The 21,931-nt window shown below is 39.4% G+C and overlaps 1 protein-coding gene across 4 annotated transcripts; it reads left to right on the top strand.

The window, feature by feature from the left end:
• Positions 1–398: 398 nt before the first annotated feature.
• On the top strand, positions 399–21,720 carry nfat5b (nuclear factor of activated T cells 5b). Of its 4 annotated transcripts, XM_077713585.1 has the most exons (14): positions 399–725; positions 816–896; positions 8,563–8,685; positions 11,716–12,340; positions 13,052–13,238; positions 13,801–13,991; positions 14,598–14,770; positions 15,233–15,367; positions 15,452–15,504; positions 15,928–16,060; positions 16,147–16,332; positions 16,532–16,623; positions 16,755–18,438; positions 18,648–21,720. In XM_077713585.1, exons 3-14 carry the CDS (start codon positions 8,631–8,633, stop codon positions 18,887–18,889), a joined length of 3,756 nt encoding a protein of 1,251 aa, XP_077569711.1. In that variant the 5' UTR covers positions 399–725; positions 816–896; positions 8,563–8,630; the 3' UTR covers positions 18,890–21,720. The 4 variants fall into 4 exon arrangements, with proteins under 4 accessions (XP_077569711.1, XP_077569710.1, XP_077569709.1 ...); XM_077713584.1 differs by lacking the exon at positions 816–896 and having other exon boundaries at positions 16,758–18,438; XM_077713583.1 differs by lacking the exon at positions 816–896.
• Positions 21,721–21,931: the final 211 nt, after the last annotated feature.

Here is a 21,931-nt window from a genome sequence, read left to right as displayed (position 1 = left end):
GCCCACGATGACGTAACTGTGCAAGCCACTTTACTACCAGGCCTTCTATTGTAGACTAAATTTGGTGCAAGTAACATATACATATCGCTTCAGTTCGGTCATGATTATTGTTTCTGTACATTTGATTCTCAAAAATACCTTCTAAAAGTCTAAATTTGGTGCAAGTAACTTGATGATTTTTGTTTCTGTGGCTTTTTTGCCTCAACGCTATAAAGTTTGACAGCAACACCGGATGGGATAGCGATTGCACAAGCGTGTACGATGTAGTGTCCAAAGCCCGTTGGTGGGGTGACGTGTTGCGTCACCTGTGTGGGCGTGGCCCCCCGGTGTCACTGGCACGGGTCGTCGGCGCCTTGAAAGTGGCTGGAGAGGGCGGAGTGAGTGGGCGGAGACTGGCGGAGATGGGCGGAGACTGGACTGTGGGCGAGGGTGTGCGTGCAAGTCAGCCACATTGAAAGCAAGCAAACAGTCGTACGTACATTCGACCATTGGAAACCACGTCAATGCGGAGACGTGGGCAAAAGTTTGGATTTCTCTTTTGCTTTTTCTTCCACCTCCCACTTACATTAAGTGCAGGGAGAAGTGGTGAAGACGTTGTCCCGCTTTTGCCAACGCAGTGCCCGACATCCGCTCGTTCTCTTGAGGGATTGCGATGCCCTCTGACTTCGTCGCACTTTTCAGCGGGGAGCTCGACCTCAATTTGCCCGGTTCCTTCCACTCCAAAGGTAACGATCACTCAATCGTGTCTTGAAATGTCGACCCTTGGCATGAACTATCTGTCTATATCTATCTATCTGTCTCGTCTGACACCTGAGGTGGCGGCGAGCCCACCTCCAGAAAAGGAAGAAGCACCACCGGTCAGACAAGTTTTGGCTTCTTTGACTGAAAACTACTCGGTGTGTACACGAGTTGACACATAAACATGAACGTGTGCTCGGCATAGGGGGCCTAAACAAACTCTTAACTATCTATCTCTACTATCACCACAAAAATGTGTCCTACTATCAGTAGTATAATTTAAAGCTCATGTTTGAAAGTATTTTTCTATCACTAGTCAGACTGTTTAACACCTCATAAATAAAATTATTGGTACACTAGTAAATCAAGTGTAACCTATTGTTATTTCTTCAGCTTGTTTAAGGACATTTCTGTAAACTACCAAAACAACAATAGAAGTACAACCCCATCCAAAAAAGGATGCTGGTGATAACTGTGCGGTTTTCTTGTGTGTATTGTGTGTGTGTTTCTGCCACTCAAGCAATACTATCAAAAACAATAACTACAAAAAAAAAAAGCAAACAAATATACACAGTGGTGCCTTGGATTATAACAGTAGCTCATAGTCTTCAATCAGTGTAGTTTTGCTAAAGTTAGAGGAACATTTATTTGTGCCACCTTTAAGGACACCAATTCATTGGCTTCTATTGACGATGATTAAAATCTAATCATTTTTAACCACATAAACCACATAAATGACACATTTGAAAACGCTATTCCTGTAGAAATTTTCATTGAATGCTAAAGAGCCGATATTGCATTTAAATGCTGCAGAATTTAACTGTCAAATTGTATAATGTTCCACCACAGCACTATCTGATCACCAAAATATAAACTAAAAAAAGCTATCTATTAAAAATGATAATTGAGGTCAGTATGATATATGTCCATGAGATATCAACTTTTTCATGAGATTCTAGTTTCTAATACTAATGGAAAAGTACTGTGTATTTATTACCATAATATATTTCCAGGGAGGCCTGGTGGCCTGCTCTGGGGTCCTGGGTCCAAATCCAGGTTGGTCCACCTATGAGGACTTTGCATGTTCTTCCCAGGCCTGAGTAGGTTTCCTCTGGGTACTCCAGTTTCCTCCCAAATTCCAAAAACAGTCCTAGTTGGCTGATTGGACACTCTAAATTGCCCCTAGGTATGGGTGTGAGTGTGCATGATTGTCCGTCCATCTTCTTGTGCCCTGTGATCGGCTGCCCACCGATTCAATGTCCCCACCTCTGGTCCGGAGTCAGCTGGGATAGGCTCTGGCACCCCCCGAGATCCCAATGAAGGTAAAGTGGTTCAGAAAATCAGATGAGAGCTACATTTTCAATATATTCCAATAGATCTATTTTGTATTTTTCTAAATTCTTGGGATATTGTGTAGAAGGTGAGGATGTCGACCCCAAGTGGACAACAATAAATCTGCCTCTCTACCTTTTTGTTTTTAAATTAAATACATTTTCATAACTATCTTTTTCACAATAAAAACATTAAGTTAGCCTTTTAGTCAGGACAAAGAGCACATTAGTACATGAACCTGAAAGTTAATTGACAAGTCTTCTAGCAAAGGCACTCGTGCATCATCCCTTGAGCTTAATAGACTCTGTGTCTGCCCATTAAATGCGAATGAAGGACATTCTCAATTACAAAGGCAACTATCTCTTAAATAGTTTTTTTTCTTATTGACACCCAACCAAAGGCTGGTCAATCATTAAAGAACCGGCTGTGCGGTGCGTGTGCAAAGCCAGGCTTAAATTGCTGTATTAATATTGACTCTGCTGTGTTAAGCAAACTGACAGACGTGCGCTTGAAAATACTTGATTTCCTAGAAAAGTTATGATATCTGATGATGGCGAAAAAGACTACACAAACTAGGTTGAAACATCAAGTCGGGCCTCGTGGCTTCCAAAAATCTCGGATTTCTAAACACGTGACAGCTGAATTTTGTTACTTTTAGAAACTTGTATGCTGCTCATTACTAAATGGTTCCCAAAAACATTTTAATACAGGCTGATATCTTAATTATTGGAATAGATGACAACATCCGTTTTAATATCCCTACAAATAACACTAAGATCTGTCTGTCTGTCTGTCATTCAAATGCTTTACTTTTTCACACTCGCTATCTTTTGATATTTATTGACTTAATCATTGACTTTAAACAAACCCTAGTAAAAAGACAAATCTGGTTCAGGTCAAAATATCACCTGCTCTGGTATTTACTGCACACTTGTGACTTTTTTTCGCACAATTCAAAAGTGCGAGTGGTTTAACCTGCTGTGTGACAATGTGGTCAATACAAAAGAAACTTGAAAGCTCAGAAAAACAGGGAATTGAATAGAACGCACTTATGTAGACCAAATATTATTGTGGTCCATGATCCATAATGTGTGGTCTACATAAAGTGGACAATGATTCTTTATAGGGTTACGTTATATTTTGCTTGCTTCATAAAGTGTTAAACGAACAATGCACATAAAAAAAATGAGGATCTTCAACATTATCTGTCACAAGTGTAAGACAAAATTCTAAAACAAAGGGATGTTTTTTTCCACAAAATTTGAAATGTGGGATCATTTAGAAACCAATTCAAGTGTCGAGATTCCTATCCAAGTGCGTCCAATTTTATAAAAGTCTTTTATATGATGCCCCATACATCAATTTGAGCTGGTGGTCAAGGATTCTGCCGCAGGATGTTTGACAGATAAAAAGCCACTGCTTGTTTGAGTAGTTGATCTCATTATTTTACTTTGATCATAATTAGTTTTCATGGAAAGAGTTTCTTTAAAACAAGGCGCGTCTCGCCGTTTAATGTGTTGAATCCATTTCGAGGTTTGTGGTCTTCTGAGTTGTTTTCCATTTGTAAACAGACTGGATGGGGCTAGCATGAAGATTTTGAATTTGTCTGACTGAGATCAAGCTCCCTATCACCACATGACATTGGATTTGTTAATCGGTTGCGAAAAACTCAGGTCACCTGTGAGATCTAACATCTCATCCTCACGTTTCTCTCCACAGCGAGACACATCTGACGTCATTAAATATTAAGGGAGGGCGATCTTGGCCATCATCCGACTACATTTCTCAAATGCTTAATCTCACATTTGTATGTGATAATATTTACGCTAAAACCAGATAGTGACTTCCGACATATGTAAAACCAACGGTGGCATCCCTTTCTAGTTCATTTATTCATTCATTTTTACTGTACTGTTTATCCTCACAAAGGTTTAGCACAGTTAGACACATCAAAACTTACTATCTATGGAAAATGATCGCATGCTAACATACAATTTAGTACGTAAAAATTGGATATTTATCAAAATCTTAACTTTTTTTATGACCGCTTTATGTTGTCGTATTTCTCGGTGGCAGTCAAACTAAGATATATATAGTACAACATCGTGGAATTGTATTTTTGGGGAGTTTTAGAAATTGAATTTACTTAAGGCCATTTTTCTTAATCGTAACACAGAATCGTAGTCATTAAAAGTCAGGAAAAATAGATCTTAATCTGGTGCCTGGTTAACTCAGTGAAGATATAATTGTTTATTTTCACTTCGACCTTGTTCTTACAAATGATTCTGTTATCGTTACTTTGGTGGAAAATCGGTTGCTTTGAAATGGCTTTAAAAAACAACTAATTAAAAAGAGATTAGAATAGCATGCTTTCTATACAAAAAGACTGCTTTGTCCATTTGTGTAACAGAAGTCTTGGTTGCAGAAAATCTCAATATCATGCATATTATATTTCCACCTTTGGGCTTTTTCTTTTAATTGAACATCACTTCAGCCAATTTATGTCAATTTACGATGCCCATAGGATTTAAGGCCCTTGTTTCATTGTATGGGACGGTAACTCTTGATTTTCAAATGTTTGGGATACATGACAGCGACATCAAAGGTTGCCATATTTCAGTACTCTTTGATTCCGCTTTTTTGGGGTAATTTTCCATCCAATGAAAATAATCTAATAGCCTTGTGGGCAAAGCATTGAGAATAGTCACAGTTAAAAGTAGAGTGTTGTTGAGTAACATTGTTGACTTGTAAGGTGATAACCATCATAAAGAAAATCCTGTTTGTGTTTTGAAAAGTGGAGTGAGGGTACTGACCCACTTTCTACTTGCAAAACATAAAAAGTGTCAGAAAGGTTATTGGACAGGTTATTTCAAAATACAACATACTAGTTCTCCTCTTGATGATGTGATGGTTGTGGTATGTTAATTAATGGTGGTCAATTTGATTTATTTATTTACAGTGTTGCAGTATACTGTGTATAAAAGTCTGCAGTGTTTCCATTTAATCAGTTGGTGAACTAATACGGCTTAAAATTCTGACAAGTGTGCAGTCTTTTCAATTCTTTAAGTCCTCTTACTCTCCTTGTGTACTTCACAGCTACCAGCCTGAGGACTCACAGAATGCAAGTCAATTAAGTGCTTGGACTCGTGATTCATGTTTCAGTAGCGATATTTGAATCATTAACCCAGAATATTTGCTACTGACCAGCAGATATATTTCCATGCCTTTGAAACATTCTAATAATCAAATTGGGTATATTATTATTTGTAATCCATAGGCTATGTTGGGGAAAAATGGAACCAACTTTTTGGTTTAGCATGAAAAACAAAATTGAAATTTATGACTAACACTTCTGCGTCACAGAATAGATGTTGTGAAAGCAAAATACAATCATTCCACTATAATAACAGTGAGAAAGCAATCAAATAATGCAACATGGTTTCTATGCTAATTTGTCCTGTGAAGTAAAAATCTGTTATTCTTTGAGCATAAGGGAATCCCTTCAAAGTCTTTGAGGCTTGCTGCCTGTTTGAGCACTACATTTGATCCCTCTGCTTTTGCTTTAAGGCTGTTATTGTTTTGAGACAGCATTTCACGTTCTATTTTGTGTTTCTATAGAATACAATTCTCAGTCTTCTCTTGTGACTTAGTCGGTCGGTGCCTCAGGATTGAACATGTTGGCTACTGCTGGCTAAAAAATACTCAATAATTTGAGCAGTTGTCTTGTCTTCATTTTCACTTTTAACTCGCAACCAGAGATCAAGAGTTCAATCTCGGCCAATTCCTACCTTCCTGTGTAGAGTTTGCTTTTGTGGGTTTTGTTGGGGTACTCCGGTTTCCTCCCATATGTCAAAATGATCACTCTTAATTGTCTTTAGATTTGAGTTGGATTGGTTGTTTATCTCATTGTGCCCCGTGATTGGCTGGCGACTAATTCCGTGTGTCTCCTTTTTTAGGCCCACAGTTGGCTGGGATAGGCTCCAGCACCCCCACGATAGAAAATGACCGAATTTTAAGTGCTAGTTTCACAACCATGCCTCCTCAATGTTGACTGAATTAAGCAGGTCACAGTGTCGTCCAATGATGTCATCCTGTTGGTGAATGTGTGCATTGGTTGCGAAAGGTTTTTCCTGTTGCTTAAGCATCACTTTCCGGTGACTCAGACAAATGACTGGGTTGACGCCAGAGTTGGCTTTTGATCGTTGTAATTTGTAACTTGTAGTATTTGCGTACTTCAGGTTTTGTGATAGTAGTATGTAGTATGAGAGCCACCATTTAATAGTTTTGCATTCTTGTGTTGGATTATCTCTATTTTCTGGAAAAGTATAAGCAGCAAAATAATGTGAACATAAACTTAACCATATGCAGTGCTTTTTTTGTTAAGGTAGCCACATGTGACGTTGGTGCCTGTTTTTTTGGATTCATGCGAAACTTGGATTTTTAAAAACTTGGACCATTAGAGATGTTACCTGGCAGATTATGAGACTAGATAAGTCATCTTGAACATCTGCGTATCATTGTTGTGATTGTGTTTTTAGTCAGGTTGCATCCCTAAAACATAAAGTGAAGGGATATTTGGAAACATTTGCTTTTCTTTTAAAAAAATTTAATTGGATGATTGAATTTTGGTTCTTCACCAGAGAGATTCCACTTGTCCAGTGATCTCTGTTGCTATGGATCCACTGGCAGCCTTCCTGTAGGCTTGGCTGTAAACATTACAGGGTTGTTGTACAAGCTTTGCCCAGCTCCAACATATTGACACAGCGATCTTAACTTTGTGAATCTAATCACTCTACAAATTAGGCAAAATTCCCAGGATACATTTCCAGCTACATTAAAAACAATGCATGTTAAATCTAATTGGACTTTTTTTGGTTGAAGGAATTCTGCTCGATTTGTAATAACCTGTTAGGCAAGTTTAAGTACGGAGATGGTTTTATAATCATTGTCAACACACAAGTCACGGGTGAGAGTAAAAGGTAGGTGGAGTGGAGGAGGTGTTTTCATCGGCCCCCCAAATAACACCACGCCCTAGGTGTTGGGGCTAGTAGGAGCAGGCAACAGGAATGTGAAGGGAATGAATGGGAATGCATGTCTTGACGGTCACATGGTGAGTGTGTGTGTTTTTTCTTTAACCTGCAACTCTTACCGTAACACTATCTGACTCAATTATGGAAGATTAAGTAATGAATTGTTCTATTTTTTCCGGGTGTACCAAATTGTAATGCAAACTAATGTCATGATCTGAAGAGGACGTAATACCTTGATTTTACCCATATTTGAGAGTAAGTTAAAATCAAGTCAAGTGAGTCGAATCCTTTACGATGGTGGCCAGTAACAGTAGTGGCCCTCTGTGGTGAAATGTGTGCATAACATTACTACTAAGCTAAAAGTCAAACATGAAGTGATGCAGTTGGTTGTTGTTTGTACAGTTGGAGTGAAAGGGTGAGTGTTTTGTCCCATGCCAATGAAGAATTGCACTCTGTCTGCTTATGAGGAAACAAATATTCAGCAGTTTTCACTTTTTAGAAACATCCAAGGCCTGTGGAAACACTTTGAACAGTCCAGCCAGTGATGGGAGACCAGTGAGTGGAGGGAACTGTACATATTTTCTGCCTGTGCGGTTGGCAATGTGTTTACAGGAAGGGCTGCCCAGTCGGTGCACATGTTACTGCATGTGCAGTCTGCGAGTGAGCCCCACAAGACTGGAGCTGGGGACAGGCAGCAAGTTTTTGTATGGGAAGTGGCAGGTATGAAAACAGCACAGCCACAGTCAATCCGTGAGTCAACTATTTTGTTTATGAAGTTCAAAATTAAGACCCCCTTCTGGGAAGCCGCATTCCCTACTCCTCTGAGTAGAGCTGTGTGAGACCAAAGGACTTTGGCAGTGATGACGCATAGGCTGCTTTCAGTATTTCCTGGGTTTGGGTTTTGTACACTCAGAGAAGTAACAATGGGATGGTTCAGTGTCTGATAATCGCACAGAACCCCAGGCGTCAACTGCAAGTAATTAAAGCTAGATGTTGCCAGGGTCGAGGTATTTTTGGGGGGTGCTTTGGTTCACACCATAATATTTAGTAGGTAAGGCATCAGGCTTCTAGTAGGTGTGTTGACCCAAGGCATGGAGTGGACGTGTTGGACAGCAGTATCGCCTCTTGTAGTAATAAGATCTGTTTTTGTTCACACGCATCAGTTGCTTTGACATTTTGATACGAGTTTGATATCACTACTACAATTGTCCTGTGAGTAAAATGTCTATTTATTTGTCAGTCACCTGCGATGATTGTCTAGCACTATATTCTAATACCATATTCTTTTAAATGGAATGTAATTTTCATTTTAGACAACTGATTAAAAAAATCATTGCTTTCATCAATTCATCCCTCCAAAAACTTTCTCTTTATATACACAGAACCAAAATATGTATTTGTTAATTTTTTATATGCACACACTATAGGTTAAATTCTGTTTTACTCCTTTTATCTCCCCCAGAATTGGTGTATGACCTTCTGTCCAGGGAACTGCAGTTGCCTTCCACCATCCAACAAAACCTATCAACCATGAGTCAAACCAGTGGTGGAGAGGCTGGCCCCCCATCAACTGTTTTAGCTTCAGGTAGGATCATTATATTCTTCATTTTGAACAAGACAAATTGTGCCAAATTCCACAAAAAAAGAAATTCTCTTTTAGTGGTGTTTTGGCATCTCATGTATGGTGACATTTTTTTTTATATTTGTTATATATAATATATAACTGTGTTTGGAGTCATCCATGCAGCCTCAACATTGCAAATACTGTACTGGAAAAGAGAAAGTTATGTAATGGGATACAGTGAAATATTAAATATTGGCATCTTTGCACATCTGTTATTTTTAGCCTATTTTTGTTTTTGTTATACAAATACAGCTGGCATATACAGGGTATATTTTATATACTGTATTTTAACTCTTTATAAGGTACTCATTGAACTCATTGGCTGCTATTGTCAAACCTAGGTGTCCAATCCATTTGCATGCCTGAGGTGGGCAGCAAAAGTTGAGCATTCTCAGCCAGTCCTCCCAGTTTAATTGACATAGATATTTATTGTCATCAGTGGCAAGCAGTGAGTAAAATACAATATAATTAGGAAAAAAACACTCCAGTCCAACTCGGACGCCAGAAAGGGGGATGTTTGGTAATGGTATGGGCTGGTAACATCAAAGATGAGTTTGTGGGGCATTTTTGGGTTGAGAATGGAGTCAAGCTCAAATCAAAGTCCCACTGCCAATTTCTGGAAGACACCTTCTTCAAGGAGGAAGCAGTCAGGGCCCTTCAAGAATACATGATTTTCTTGCAGGACAATGCTCCATCACGCACATCCACTTAAGTACCCCACGGTGTGGCTGGCAAGAAAGGGCCTAAAAGAAGAAAAACTAATGACATGGCCTTCTTGTTCACCTGATCGAAACCACATAGAGAACCCGTGGTCCCTAATCAGTTGTCAGAGTTTTTCAATAATCAGGTGTCTTACAAGTGTAATCACTTTGCTGCTTGTTCTAGAAAAAAACCTCATTGCTTCAATTGCGTTTATTCAATTGGGTGGAACAAAAACCTCTGCCCACTTGAGGACCAGTTTGGACACACCTAGGTTAAATGATTTAATTCATGAGACCACTTCATGTAACATGCATTCATGATTGTATGTGTTTTGGATGAATGGTGTTTGTGCTTTATGGTCCTCTCTATTTTAAGTTTTGTGGCATCTATATAGAATTATATATAAACATATAGGTAGGGGATCACTGATAGACATTGCACAGCACCACAAAATGCCATTATCTTTTACTAATGGAAAACATCTATGGTCACAGAAAACAATGGTGGTTGTGTGGCGTTCCACTCCCCACATTCTTGTCTCTATTCTGGCATTCATGCATTAATGGGTTCCACAAAAACATGTCACATGTAGTCAGAAGTCATTTTACCACAGGTTAATTTTTTTTTGCCTGAATGAATTTAGAATTTAGGTTAGAATTGACATTAATTAGTCACAATTTTTTTCTTAAAAATACTTTTTTTAAACATTGACACCAAAGCGTGACACAAAATCAGTTGTTTTTTTTTATTTATGCAAAATCGAAAGTGTTTTAGCAGCTGGAAACTTGTTGTGCCGCATGTTAGATTAATTTACAACCCCACTCTTCCCCATTCTTCATACATCTCATCATTTCTAAATTACAGTGTGTGGGCATGCTGGAGCACCTTTTTTTTCTCCACAAGCAAAACATCTTGAGTTTGTTTATACAGAAATCTGACATTTTTTTTCTGCTCACGCTTAAGCCCATATTTCTGATTCGCTGTCTCATTTTTATTCCAGGAAGTTCCCTCTGAAGCAGGGAGGGTCTGCATATAAAATGGTCTGCAGTTCTCTGCTTCATAGGTCAGAAGCTTGTTTATTTTGTCTCTGTGGCTACGTTGAGTCCCAATAAGGCAAAAGCAACATTTTTTAAATCCTAAATTCAAGATCTGATAACTGCCATGCCACATTTTGAACCTCCATCATATTGTTATAGAGACAAGGAGATTTGCTAATCCTATTTTTAATTATTATACATATTTATTTGTTCTTTCTATTATTAGATCACTCATTTTAACAAAGTGGGTTCAGGCTACATTTTCTTTTTAATGATGCTAATATTAATGCTGTAGTTTTCTAGGTTTCATTGTTTTGTTTTATTACAGTCCACATCCTTAAATATAATCAACACTGCTGATGCTCATTTGGCACAATTGTTTCAATCTCATGCCCATCATTTATATGAATGATTTAGTCACCGACGAGGCAGGTGCAGTTGGAAGAGATCAGGGAGTAATGGCTTTACTATCATGCTGACTGAAGTAATTTAATCTAGGCAACCGTTTTGGAATAATCTTTGTTACAATCATTTTAAGAATTATAAATTCAGGTAAAGACTATTATAACTTCATGTCCCATAAACAATTTCATCCCCTTAAATAATTTTAATACCTTGAACTTATAAGTAGGGATACACCGATAACACTTTTTTTGTAATCATGGCTGTTTTCAAGTCTACTACTTGAGTATGCATTGAGAGAGACAAAATGATTTTTAGATTTTGACACGTTTGACATTTTAAGCAACCTACAGTCTTGCTGTGCATTCCATTTAACAAAAGGATTTCCTGTTGAGTGGCATCTTAGACTGATTGATATGTAGAAGGATTACATGCATACTGTAGATGAAGAAGGGTGTAGCTTAAAGGATACATATGTACATTTTAAAGACATGTAGTTTTGGAACGGATACTTCTAATGGAATTGGTGTATCTATACTTATAAGCAAAGACAGTTGTTTTATGGAGCTATCCCTTGGTTCATGTCATTTTAGAATGTGGTTTATAATGATTCCTATTCTGTCTGTAATATCTCAGTTTCAATAGAAAGCTAAAGTAGCTCTTCACATGGAGCGAATCAATGCACAGAAGCTACCACATAATAGATTGCGTTGGACAAAGGGTTGTAGATAACTGAGGCCGATTTAAAGTCATAATGGAGAAACAGAAAATCTAGGTTCTGTAATGGGACAAATAGATACCAGTTTCACCATTTGAGATGGTATTAACTTTCTTATTATTTGCACTGTAGATGGCTTGTCCTCATCTTTGACCATGGATGGCCCCTGCAGTGCTTGTTCCACCTCTTCCAGCACCAGCAAGCATTGCAGTTGTCCAGCTAGTGACCATGCTCACTGTGGCATTGTGGAGCCAGAAGACAACAGGATTTGCAGAGCTGTACCAGAAAGCTTTGGTGCCGAAGTTGGTAATGGGAAGAGCAATGGCGGGGGTCATTGCCCGGCCACCACTGAGGTTGGAGGGAGGATAGGTGTGATATCGCTGGAGGACCAGCCCCATCAGCACATGATGCCCCCGAAACGCCGCACCGAACTGAACATCTCTCCGCCTCCACAAGACTTACTCAGTGATAGTCACATGTCCTGTCAGGCAGAAACAACGTTAGACTCGGAGCACAGCAACAGCATTTGGATGGAAGGTTCCCTCTCCAACTTCAGTGTCATGAGCACAAGCTCTTACAACGACAACACAGAGGTACCGAGAAAGTCACGCAAACGTACCCCGCGACAAAGGCCAGGGCGCAAGACTTTACCTGCCAAAGAAGCCAACATGGATGTTTTTGATGCAGACAGTGCCAAAGGCCCACACTTTGTCCTTTCCCAGCTTGGCACGGATAACAAGCCTGGACAAAAAGGAAGGTTTGTACGTATACCTGTAAATACAAGAGCTACATGCCTGTCAACATATACCTTTTCCCCACATTCTACCATTTCGGCTCTAATCCAGATCCTCACTGGTAGCCGACGAAAACGTCATCGTTAATTGCTAATGTCGTCACGACTCAGCTGACTTCGGGCCAGAGAGAGACCCTCAATTGGTGACCAGCCAATCGCAGGGCAGCAGGAGACAAACAAACGTTCACGCTCACACTCATACCTAGGGGAAATTTGGAGGGTCCAATCGTTAGTTCTGCACTCTCTGTGTGAACCTCAAATAGAAGATACTTGCTTCTGTTGTCAACTGTGAAATACTGTAGTTTTATTAAAAGCCAAGAATATTAAGTGTCGATGAAATAAACATACAATGCACATGCGTGATTAAGGGCGCCAACATTCCTGGCCAAACCACGGCAACGGCATAGCACTTTTACTACTGATTGTTTTAGGTTGGTAAGTAGTTATTTTAATGATCCCGTAGGAAATTCTGGGGAGGATACAAAGGGAATGTTGTCATCTTTGGCCATCATCCAGAGGGGTCAGCTGATTTTTGGGAGTAAATGAGTTTAATGATTTCTCGTTGGCAATGAGTAAAACAATAGGCCTGGGGTGATGAAATGTGTTAATAAAACAAAACAAAACAAAAAAAACTCCCCTTGGCTGTGTCAACCATTCTCTTTGTTCTGTTTTCAGTGCTAAAGAAAATGCTCAGACGCCTCGTCAAAAAGGAATTCTATCGATGCATTACCCATCTAAGAGTGAACAGAAAGAACTGAAGATCCTTGTTCAACCAGAACCTCAACACCGGGCCCGCTACTTGACAGAGGGCAGCAGAGGGTCTGTCAAAGACCGCAATCAGCAGGGCTTTCCTACAGTCAAGGTAAGTATTGAGCAGATGTAGATGAAAACAAAAAAAAAGCATCTTCCAATGAAACAATACCAACCACCAAGGGGCTAGACTTCAACTAGTATTTTTTAAAGGTATTTAGGTAAGAAAAGCTGTGAATTGCAGCATCAGCTAAACATACACAGACTCGAGCAAAGCTGAATGTGATCACATTTATTAATTACCTCATAAGGAAGTGTGGGCAATATGAGATTACTCGGGTTTGATTGGTAAAAATAGTATGAGTTGTCACTTCGGAGAAATACGGGCATTTATTTTTGTTTTTCTCCACTTTCTGCACATAAAAAGTATTTTTTATCTCTCAACTCAGGTTTGCAATGGGTGGTTTTAAAGTAGCCCACTGTGTTTTTCAAAAGATATATACATATGTTAATACTCTAAAAGGGAAATTTAAATAAAAGCCTAGCAGCCCACCTGGTTTATAAAGCAATGGGTGACACCATGCAGCTTGTATTCCACAGGTACATTAGATATCAGATACAGTATGAATTTATTTCATCTCTTTTATTTGCTCGTTTTTGTAAATGTTTTACAGCTAGAGGGTGTGAATGAGCCAGTTATCCTGCAAGTGTTTGTGGGTAATGATGCTGAGCGCGTGAGGCCACACGGATTTTATCAAGCTTGCCGAGTGACCGGCCGTAACACCACGGCCTGCCAAGAGGTGGACGTTGAGGGCACGACTGTCATTGAAATCCCCTTGGAGCCAAGCACCAACATGACCTTAGCGTATGTATTTTGTTCCTTGAGTCATCACGCTTACCATTTTTGTGTGCACAACATATGACACTCAACGGTGGCTTTACTGACAGGCCTGTTTTTGTGTTGACTTCAGATGCTCTCGCCCATTCTTGTAGTAATGTTTTTAATCCTGCTCATTGGAGTAAATTCCAAGATCTCATCTGTCATCTCATTTTCTGAACTGATTTATCCTCACAAAGTTGGTGGGGGGTGCTGGAGCCACCTATCCCAGCTGATTTCGGGCCAGAGGCGGAGGACACCTTGAATGGGTGGCCAGCCAATCGCAGGGCACAAGGAGACAAACAATCATTCATGCTCACACTCATATCTAGTGGCAATTTAGAGTATCCAATCAGCCTACCATGCATGTCTTTGGAATGTGGGAGGAAACCGGAGTACCCGGAGAAAACCCATGCAGGCCCGGGGAGAACATGCAAACTCCACACAGGTTCCCCACTGTGAGGTTGACGCGCTAACCACTCACCGCCCTAAATTACAAGATGAACATCCAAATGTATTAAATGGAAGCAGTGAAGGAGGTGACTTGCTAATGAATTAAAAAATCAAACTCATATTGACTCCTTCCTTGCGCAGTGTGGACTGCGTTGGAATCTTGAAGCTTCGAAATGCCGATGTGGAGGCTCGAATCGGACTGGTGGGCTCAAAAAAGAAGAGCACTCGGGCGAGACTTGTGTTTCGGGTCGGCATCCCTCGCCCAGACGGTTCTGTGCTCACGCTTCAAACGCTTTCATCTTCCATCCTATGCAGTAAGTGAATCTTTTTTTTAAGCAATTTTTTTGTCAAACCTGAATACGAATATAAAAACAATGTAGCTCTTTCCTTCTAGAAATCCCTTGTGTAATGTTCTACCCAGTCTTAGTTTCGAAGGCTCTTTATCCATCTGAAATAAATTCTGTAAATATTCCTCATGTAGTGTGTGATTACAAACGGTAAGAGGGTGTGGTCGGCTTTATAAACAGGAAGGACGGTTAAGGTCTCGAGAAAGTTAATTCTGTTGAATTGACTTGGGAGGAAAGAAAAAAGGAAGAATGAAACAATAGAAGTGTGGCACAGTTTCCACTGAGCCAGCACGCGATGCAGTTGTAGTTTTCCGTATGAGTTCAATGGATGCATAGTCTTTTTGTCCCAGGAAGGTCTTTTTTTTTTTAGCATCTGGTATGTTTAGTCATATACCGTGAGAAAGAATCACCTACCTGCTCTGTCAACAGCTCAGCCAGCAGGGTTGCCTGAGATCCTGAAGAAATCATTGCACAGCTGCTCGGTGAGAGGTGGAGATGAACTCTTCATCATTGGAAAGAATTTTCTCAAAGATTCCAAAGTCATATTTCAAGAGAATGTTTCTGGTAAGAAAAAAAAAGTGTTTGTAAACGAACAATTTAAGAAAGCAATGTTTTTTTTTTTAATTAAAATAGCGTTTTCTCTTCTAGATGAGACATCTTGGAAGGCGGAGGCTGAAATTGACATGGAGTTATTTCACCAGGTTAGATTGATCTGTTCTTGTTATATTATGACCAAGTAATTAGTGCCAACCATTAAAAAGTTAAGTCGAAGCCACTAGAAGTTTTTATGGCGATTTAGATCTAATCATCTTACATGGCTGCTGTTTCAAAGGGTTGAGTGAACTCTTTGTATTGTGACCTAAATACACAATTTTAGAGTACCATGTTTCAACACTAACAGTCTTGACCTTTGCTATTGTAAACAAAGCAGACTCAAGGAACAAAATGTAGGGATATTCAGCATTGTATTGCTAAATGCCTTTATTTAACAAGGTAATCCGACTGAGATCAACATAGTTTGTATAGAAGTATTTATTTTTAAATTCTATTTTATTTCATGTTTTGTATGTATTTTTTTTTTATTCATTCATGTTATTTTTCTCTACTCCACGTTATGGCACAAGAATCATTTGGTGGTGAAGGTTCCACCTTACCAGAACCAAAGCGTCACCTCCGCTGTGTGTGTGGGTATTTATGTGGTTACTGTCGCTGGCAGATCCCATGATGTGCAACCATTTACATACAATCCAGATTCAGGTTGGTTTTACGCTTTCTTCTATTCATGAATAAAGTACATGTGTTCTTTCAATACAACATCAAAACTTATTCGCTGCCATTAACAGCATTGCAGCTAGTTCAAACGGATAGGATGTCCATTGCCATCAATTGCTGCGAAAGAGTTCAGCTTGAGCAAGAAACTTATCCGGGGTCTTTTGAGCTCACACTGCCTTCTTCTACAGCAAACACTGAAGTTTTTGTGAAGAAAGAGACATCTTCTCCAGTGAAGATGTGTCCCTTTGACGACCAACGTAAAGGGTTTTTCTTATTGCATCCATTTGAATGACATCTTTTCTGAAACTTGCAATTCTTTAGATACATTTTTAATTATCAAGGCTTGTAAATGAATTATTTAATTCTTATTATTGAGAGATTGTTCAAATTTTCACAGTCAGCTTTGAAAGACAATAACATAATAGTGGTTAAGCCTTTCCATATATCATTTTGCAGTTCGGATGCCTCCGTTGTTGCCACAAGTGAAAAAAGAGGAAGTCACTCCCATGGAGGTCACCAACAACCTCCAAAATTCTGGAGTGTTCAAGGTGATGAACTATAACTTATTTGGATTTTTATTTTACATGTATGGTTTTGAAATATTACTTCTCTCGACCTATTATTCATAACAAAGTGGCCTCTTGTGTTGAATATTTCAATTTGTCATTGATTCTACCAGCAGTCATTGGAACTTTGTTCAGCCCAGCAAAACACAGACATGTCTGTAGGCCATCTGAATACCAACCGAGAATTTTCCAACACGATGCCACAGGCCTCAGGAGAACATGAAAAGAGCCAGGCCCCCGTTTTTACTAACACTGAAGCCTTATCTGCTATCCAGCCAATAGCGGGTCTTGGGCAAGAGAGGCAAGTAAGCACCAATGGGTCAGTGGTCAGGCCATGTGGTGATCCTGCACCTCAACAGCATCAGCAGCAGTCGCCCATGTACCCCACAGACGAAGTGGCACAGTTAGAGGAGGCAGTAAGGCAACTTAAGTCTGAAGCGTTCAGGAGTTTGCCACTTCAGACTGACTCCATGACCAATCAGCAGCACCACATGCAGCACCAACAGATGCAAAACCAACAAATTCAACAGCAGCAAATTCATCAACAACAGCAGCAGCACATTCAGCAGCAACAGCAGCATGCACTGGAGAATCTACAGCAGCAGATATTCCAATCGCAAATTCAAATGCAGTGTGTGAATGTGGAGCAACAGCCACAGTCACAAGGTGCTCTACCAAACCAGGGATCACTCTTCCAACAAGCTCAGCAGCAGCAACAGCAGCAACAGCAGCAGCAGCAACAACAACAACAACAACCAAATCTGTTTCAGCAAACAAGTGATCTTCTCTCTATTCAGACCAACTTTCTCCAGACGACACCCTCACACCCCTCACCACCAGCGTTCCACAATCCCAGCCCTTTGGTGGAAGCACACGACCCCCTGTTTCGTAGCCAAAAAGCCCCGCACACTCCAGAACAGGTGCAAGCCGTGCTCTTCCAAAACTCTATGGCAGTTTTACATTCTCCAGACCAGCAACCTCCGACCCCGAATCTCTTCCTTCGCCAGACCTCTCTCTCGGCTCAACTGACAACAAGTGGCAACCAACAACAGCAACTGGCTTTCCTCAACACTCTTCAAACAACATCCCCCGAGCAGCCATCTGTTTTTCAGGCTCAGACTCAGCTCTCACCGATTCAGCAAGGTGCACCGATGGAGCAACAGCAGCCTCCACAGTCCCAGCCGCTTTCTCAAACAAGTCAACCGCCATCTCTTTTTCAGAGCATCTCTCAGCATCCAACTGCAAACGCTCTATCTTCAGGTCAACAGCAACCACCTGATTTACTATTCTGTAACAACCCCCTGCCTACCACAGACCAGACATCCAACATTCTCTTCGGCAATCAGGGGCAGATGCCTCCTTTGACCAGCAGCAGTCTTGTTTCCCCAGAACCGCAAAACCCTCCTCTGCTTTTCTCCCAGGCCAACATGGTTACGGTAAACCAACAGGCCAGATCTGAGCCCATGGCCTTGGGTAACCCCAACGATGCACGTCAACAAGTGCTTTTTCAGAATCAGCAGCCGATGCAACTTGGAAACGCCACAAACAATGGGCAAGAGCGGTCCGTGGGGCTCTTCATGCCTCCGCCGAACATGGCCTCCATGCAGGGCGGATTGTCACAGGAGCTTACACAGTCGGCCATGTTTGCCGCACCGAACGGCGTCGTGACCCTCCAGACCACCACCTCTTCTCCTGTTCAACAGCCTGGAAATCTGTTTCGGTCTGCAGTCGCTGGAAGCATCAATCAGCCCAGCCAGCCTCAAACACCTGAGCTCTTCATGTTTGGAATTCAAAATGGTAAGAAATTTGAAAATTCACTTTATACATATTTCAAGGCAAATATTTGTTTGGAATTTTACTCGTATCTCAAAGTTCTCTTATGTTATGGCACTTATCTCAAAGCATTACTGTACAATTTTTGAATTACAATTTTTTTTTGAAAAAAATTGCGTAGGTTTGTGTGAACAAGCTAGTAAACAAAAATTTTGTTATCTACACTCCCGCAGAATGTGGTCAGCTGGTGAGCAGTCCGGGAAACACTCTTTCGGATCAGATCATCGCCATCAGCCAGTCTGGTCAGAACCAAAGAGAGAGCGAGGCTCGCAATCAGTCGCTGCTCAGTCAGTCGTTGTTGCAGTCAGTGACGACTCAGAACGGTTTGAATGCCTCCCGGAACATGGAAAAGATTGATGACCTCCTTGTCAGTTGCCTGCATGAACCCAGCAGCAGCATCAGTCGTTCATACTGATTTTCAAAGAAATTCCTCATTTTGTCAATGATTTGTTTTTAATCAAATGTAAATGAAGTGTAAACAATCGTTTAGAGGTTTGCACATGTGACTGAGCCACCATTGTGTTCTGACAGATTTATTGTACCCTCGCGTGCAAGATTTATTTTTTAGTATATCTATTCAAAAATTGCTCAACATGAATTCAATCTGAGTGAAATACTTGTGTATCCAGAATACCGAGAACAGTACGTCTCATGTAGAAGTTTCCTTAAAATTCATCTCTCTGTTTTCAGAAATGCAAACTTGATGGGTAAAGAAAGTTTGAACCGAAAAAAATGTGTAGAAGTGTAGATTGAGATTAAGTCAAACAAGATAACGGAAATAAACTAGCATGAAAAGCATCGTGTAGCAAAACTATAGACATCATTGTTCACGTGAGGACTTTGGCAAAAATATACTTGTTTCTCTACTATTGGAAAGTTATAACATATTTACGTTTTAGGTTTTGTCACAGAAGGATTTATAAAATGAAGGTTCATTTACCTTTGGATTATACAAACTACAATTAATATGGCACAAGTGCAAACTTCTACATGAAACTCAACACTCCAGCCTGTTTTGCTTTAGATCTCGAACCTCAGAAAAGGAAATGCCAACGCTGTACCAGCCAACAAAGGCTATGTTCTGACGACAGTTTCAATTGACCCAAGCCTGTTCTTGATACCTTTGTCCTACTCAAGTGAGATTCCCTCAATGCATTAGGTGGTCTGAACGTAGCCTTGTTTGCCAACACTGAGCTAAGAGTCTGGACATAATTATTGCTACCTGAGCCACTACTTGACAACCAAAAATGTATGTTACATAACCTGCTTTGAATTTTACAAAAATATTTTTATATCACAAAAAAACCTCAATCAGAGGCTTGCAGACTTTTTTTAAATATCTTCTGTAAGATCATTTTAACACTACCATCGGTATTTTAAACATGGTTTTAGTTTGGAGAGATTTATTAAATGCTAAACTACAGACTCCATTACCATTCTTCATTCATTATGTAATTAGTTTGCTCTTGTTGGCTGACTTTGTACAAATCCTGATGACAGGTCAGTTGTATGGCCTGAATGCTTGCATTTTTTTCTATGTTTATTTTGCTGTATATAAAAATTTAAATAGCAATACAGCTCTTCTAATTTTTCCTTGGATTTTAATCTTGTGGGTTTTTTTTTTTGAGGGGGTGGGGGGTGTCAGGTATTATTAGCATTTTGGGGGCTGGTCTCTGACAAAATACCTAACAATGTGCTATTTTATTGTTTGTTTGTTCGTGTTTTATTTTTTTCTTTATAATAAAAAGGCTGTGTTTCGAATGCAACTGCAATGATTAACCTGCTAAAAACAAAAAATTGGATGATGTGCCCTAGTAGTAATAGCAGTCATTGCAGTAGTAGCAGTAGTAGAACAGTATAGCATTGACTGTATGTGATTACTGGCATTCTGTTTTATTGCTTTGAGCAGAACTGTTTTCAGTTGGACATTACTAAAGAAGGAAACCAAAAGCCTCTTGGTATAGTCTCTCTTTAAATATGTGAAAACGGAAGATCTCAGTTGTTAGATGTTTATGATTGTATTTGTTATGTTTTTCTCCTGTAAATCTATTATTATGAGTATACTCTATTAGTTTGGCCTATGTATTTATTTATGTTTCTTTCTCAAGTATGTATTTAAGTTTAAAAATAACTGAACTGTGACCATCCGCTGATTCGAAACCTTGGACTGATGCTGAATAGTACTTTGTGAAATCATTTGGACACACGTGCTCTAAAATGTTTTTACCAAATTTATTGGGGATATTTGGTGCCAAACATCACTGATTTCTTCTTTGGAGGAAAAGAAAAAGAACAATCATTTTCAGTATTACGACCATTACAAACGGATAATTGTCAGAGAAGCGTTATGATTGTACATAAAAGTTGAAAGCATCTCACTGATATTAAGATGTGTCAATGCACATTGTGGAGGTTAATATTGCATGAAGTTCTCATTTGTTTCTTTCAATAGAACAAGCGGTTGGTTTCTTTACAAACCTTATGCTCTACCAAGTATAGTTTGCTTCATTGTGTACATGCGCTTCAAACTGTAGCTTTAAATATTGTAGTGAAAATGAGCTTGTAATAGATGACGTTTGGCTCGTTTAACACTCCGCTTGCTTCCCAATGTTGCTTGAGAAGATGCAAGCTAGAACACTTTAAATGTGCTAACAATGCTCTACTGCAGGGAGGAGAGCGATGAATTATCTATGAAATGCCTGTCATGAATTTAACCCATTTGTTCTCAAGTATCCAATGCATTTGTCTGGACATGGATAGAAATATTTTCAGAAACTGCTATGCAGCGAAACTGTAAACGTAGATCAGTTATGTTTTTGTATATATTTTTCTACAAATCAATCATTTTTAACACTTTCTGGGGAACTGAAATAGTTTTTCATCCCAATATTTAAACTTGTCGAGCTTTAATGGTTTGATTAATTGTTTGAAGTGATTTTTTGAAGACAGTTTTTCTGTGCCCTTTTCCTCACAACTGTAATATCAATGTTCTGAACATAAGCAGCGGTGGTTTTATTTCTTTGAGGTAGAAAAATCGTGGTACACTATCACGATGATTTAAAAACAAAAGAGAGCTATTTTAATTAATCACATTTCATTTGTTAAAAAGAATGTTCTGCATCTGATGTTTTTTTTCCTGAATACATCTTTGATAGTTTTGAGGTTCCTCAGCACACTGATGCAATTCCTTTTCAGTTATAAACAATGAACAACTATCATATGTTCGCTAATAAAAACATGTTCCGACTTTGTTGAAACCATCTTTCTGTAAACTTGCTGCTGTCTATATTAAAAATATAAAACAAAAATTATGAAGCCTTTTTTTCCACCACAATTTTTAATTGAATTAATATTAAGTATGATGCCAGTTTAAATTAGATCATGGAATGATTTTTATTGCATTTCTTAAATCCAATTTATTGCTAGAAGTTGAAAATAAATAAATGAAACATACAGT

The sequence above is a fragment of the Stigmatopora nigra genome, chromosome 3 (assembly GCF_051989575.1).
Source record: "Stigmatopora nigra isolate UIUO_SnigA chromosome 3, RoL_Snig_1.1, whole genome shotgun sequence".
NCBI classification, from domain to species: domain Eukaryota; kingdom Metazoa; phylum Chordata; class Actinopteri; order Syngnathiformes; family Syngnathidae; genus Stigmatopora; species Stigmatopora nigra.
The sequence above is the reverse complement of the archived record's forward strand: the minus strand, read 5'-3'. Positions and strand labels throughout refer to the sequence as shown.

Bases quoted from the DNA above. Each gene is read 5' to 3' on its own strand.
- nfat5b (XM_077713583.1), top strand. From the start codon at position 653: ATGCCCTCTGACTTCGTCGCACTTTTCAGCGGGGAGCTCGACCTCAAT. The intron at 15,505-15,927 runs GTTAGATTGATC...TTATGGCACAAG, and splicing joins ACATGGAGTTATTTCACCAG to AATCATTTGGTGGTGAAGGT. The intron at 16,624-16,754 runs GTGATGAACTAT...TGATTCTACCAG, and splicing joins AAAATTCTGGAGTGTTCAAG to CAGTCATTGGAACTTTGTTC.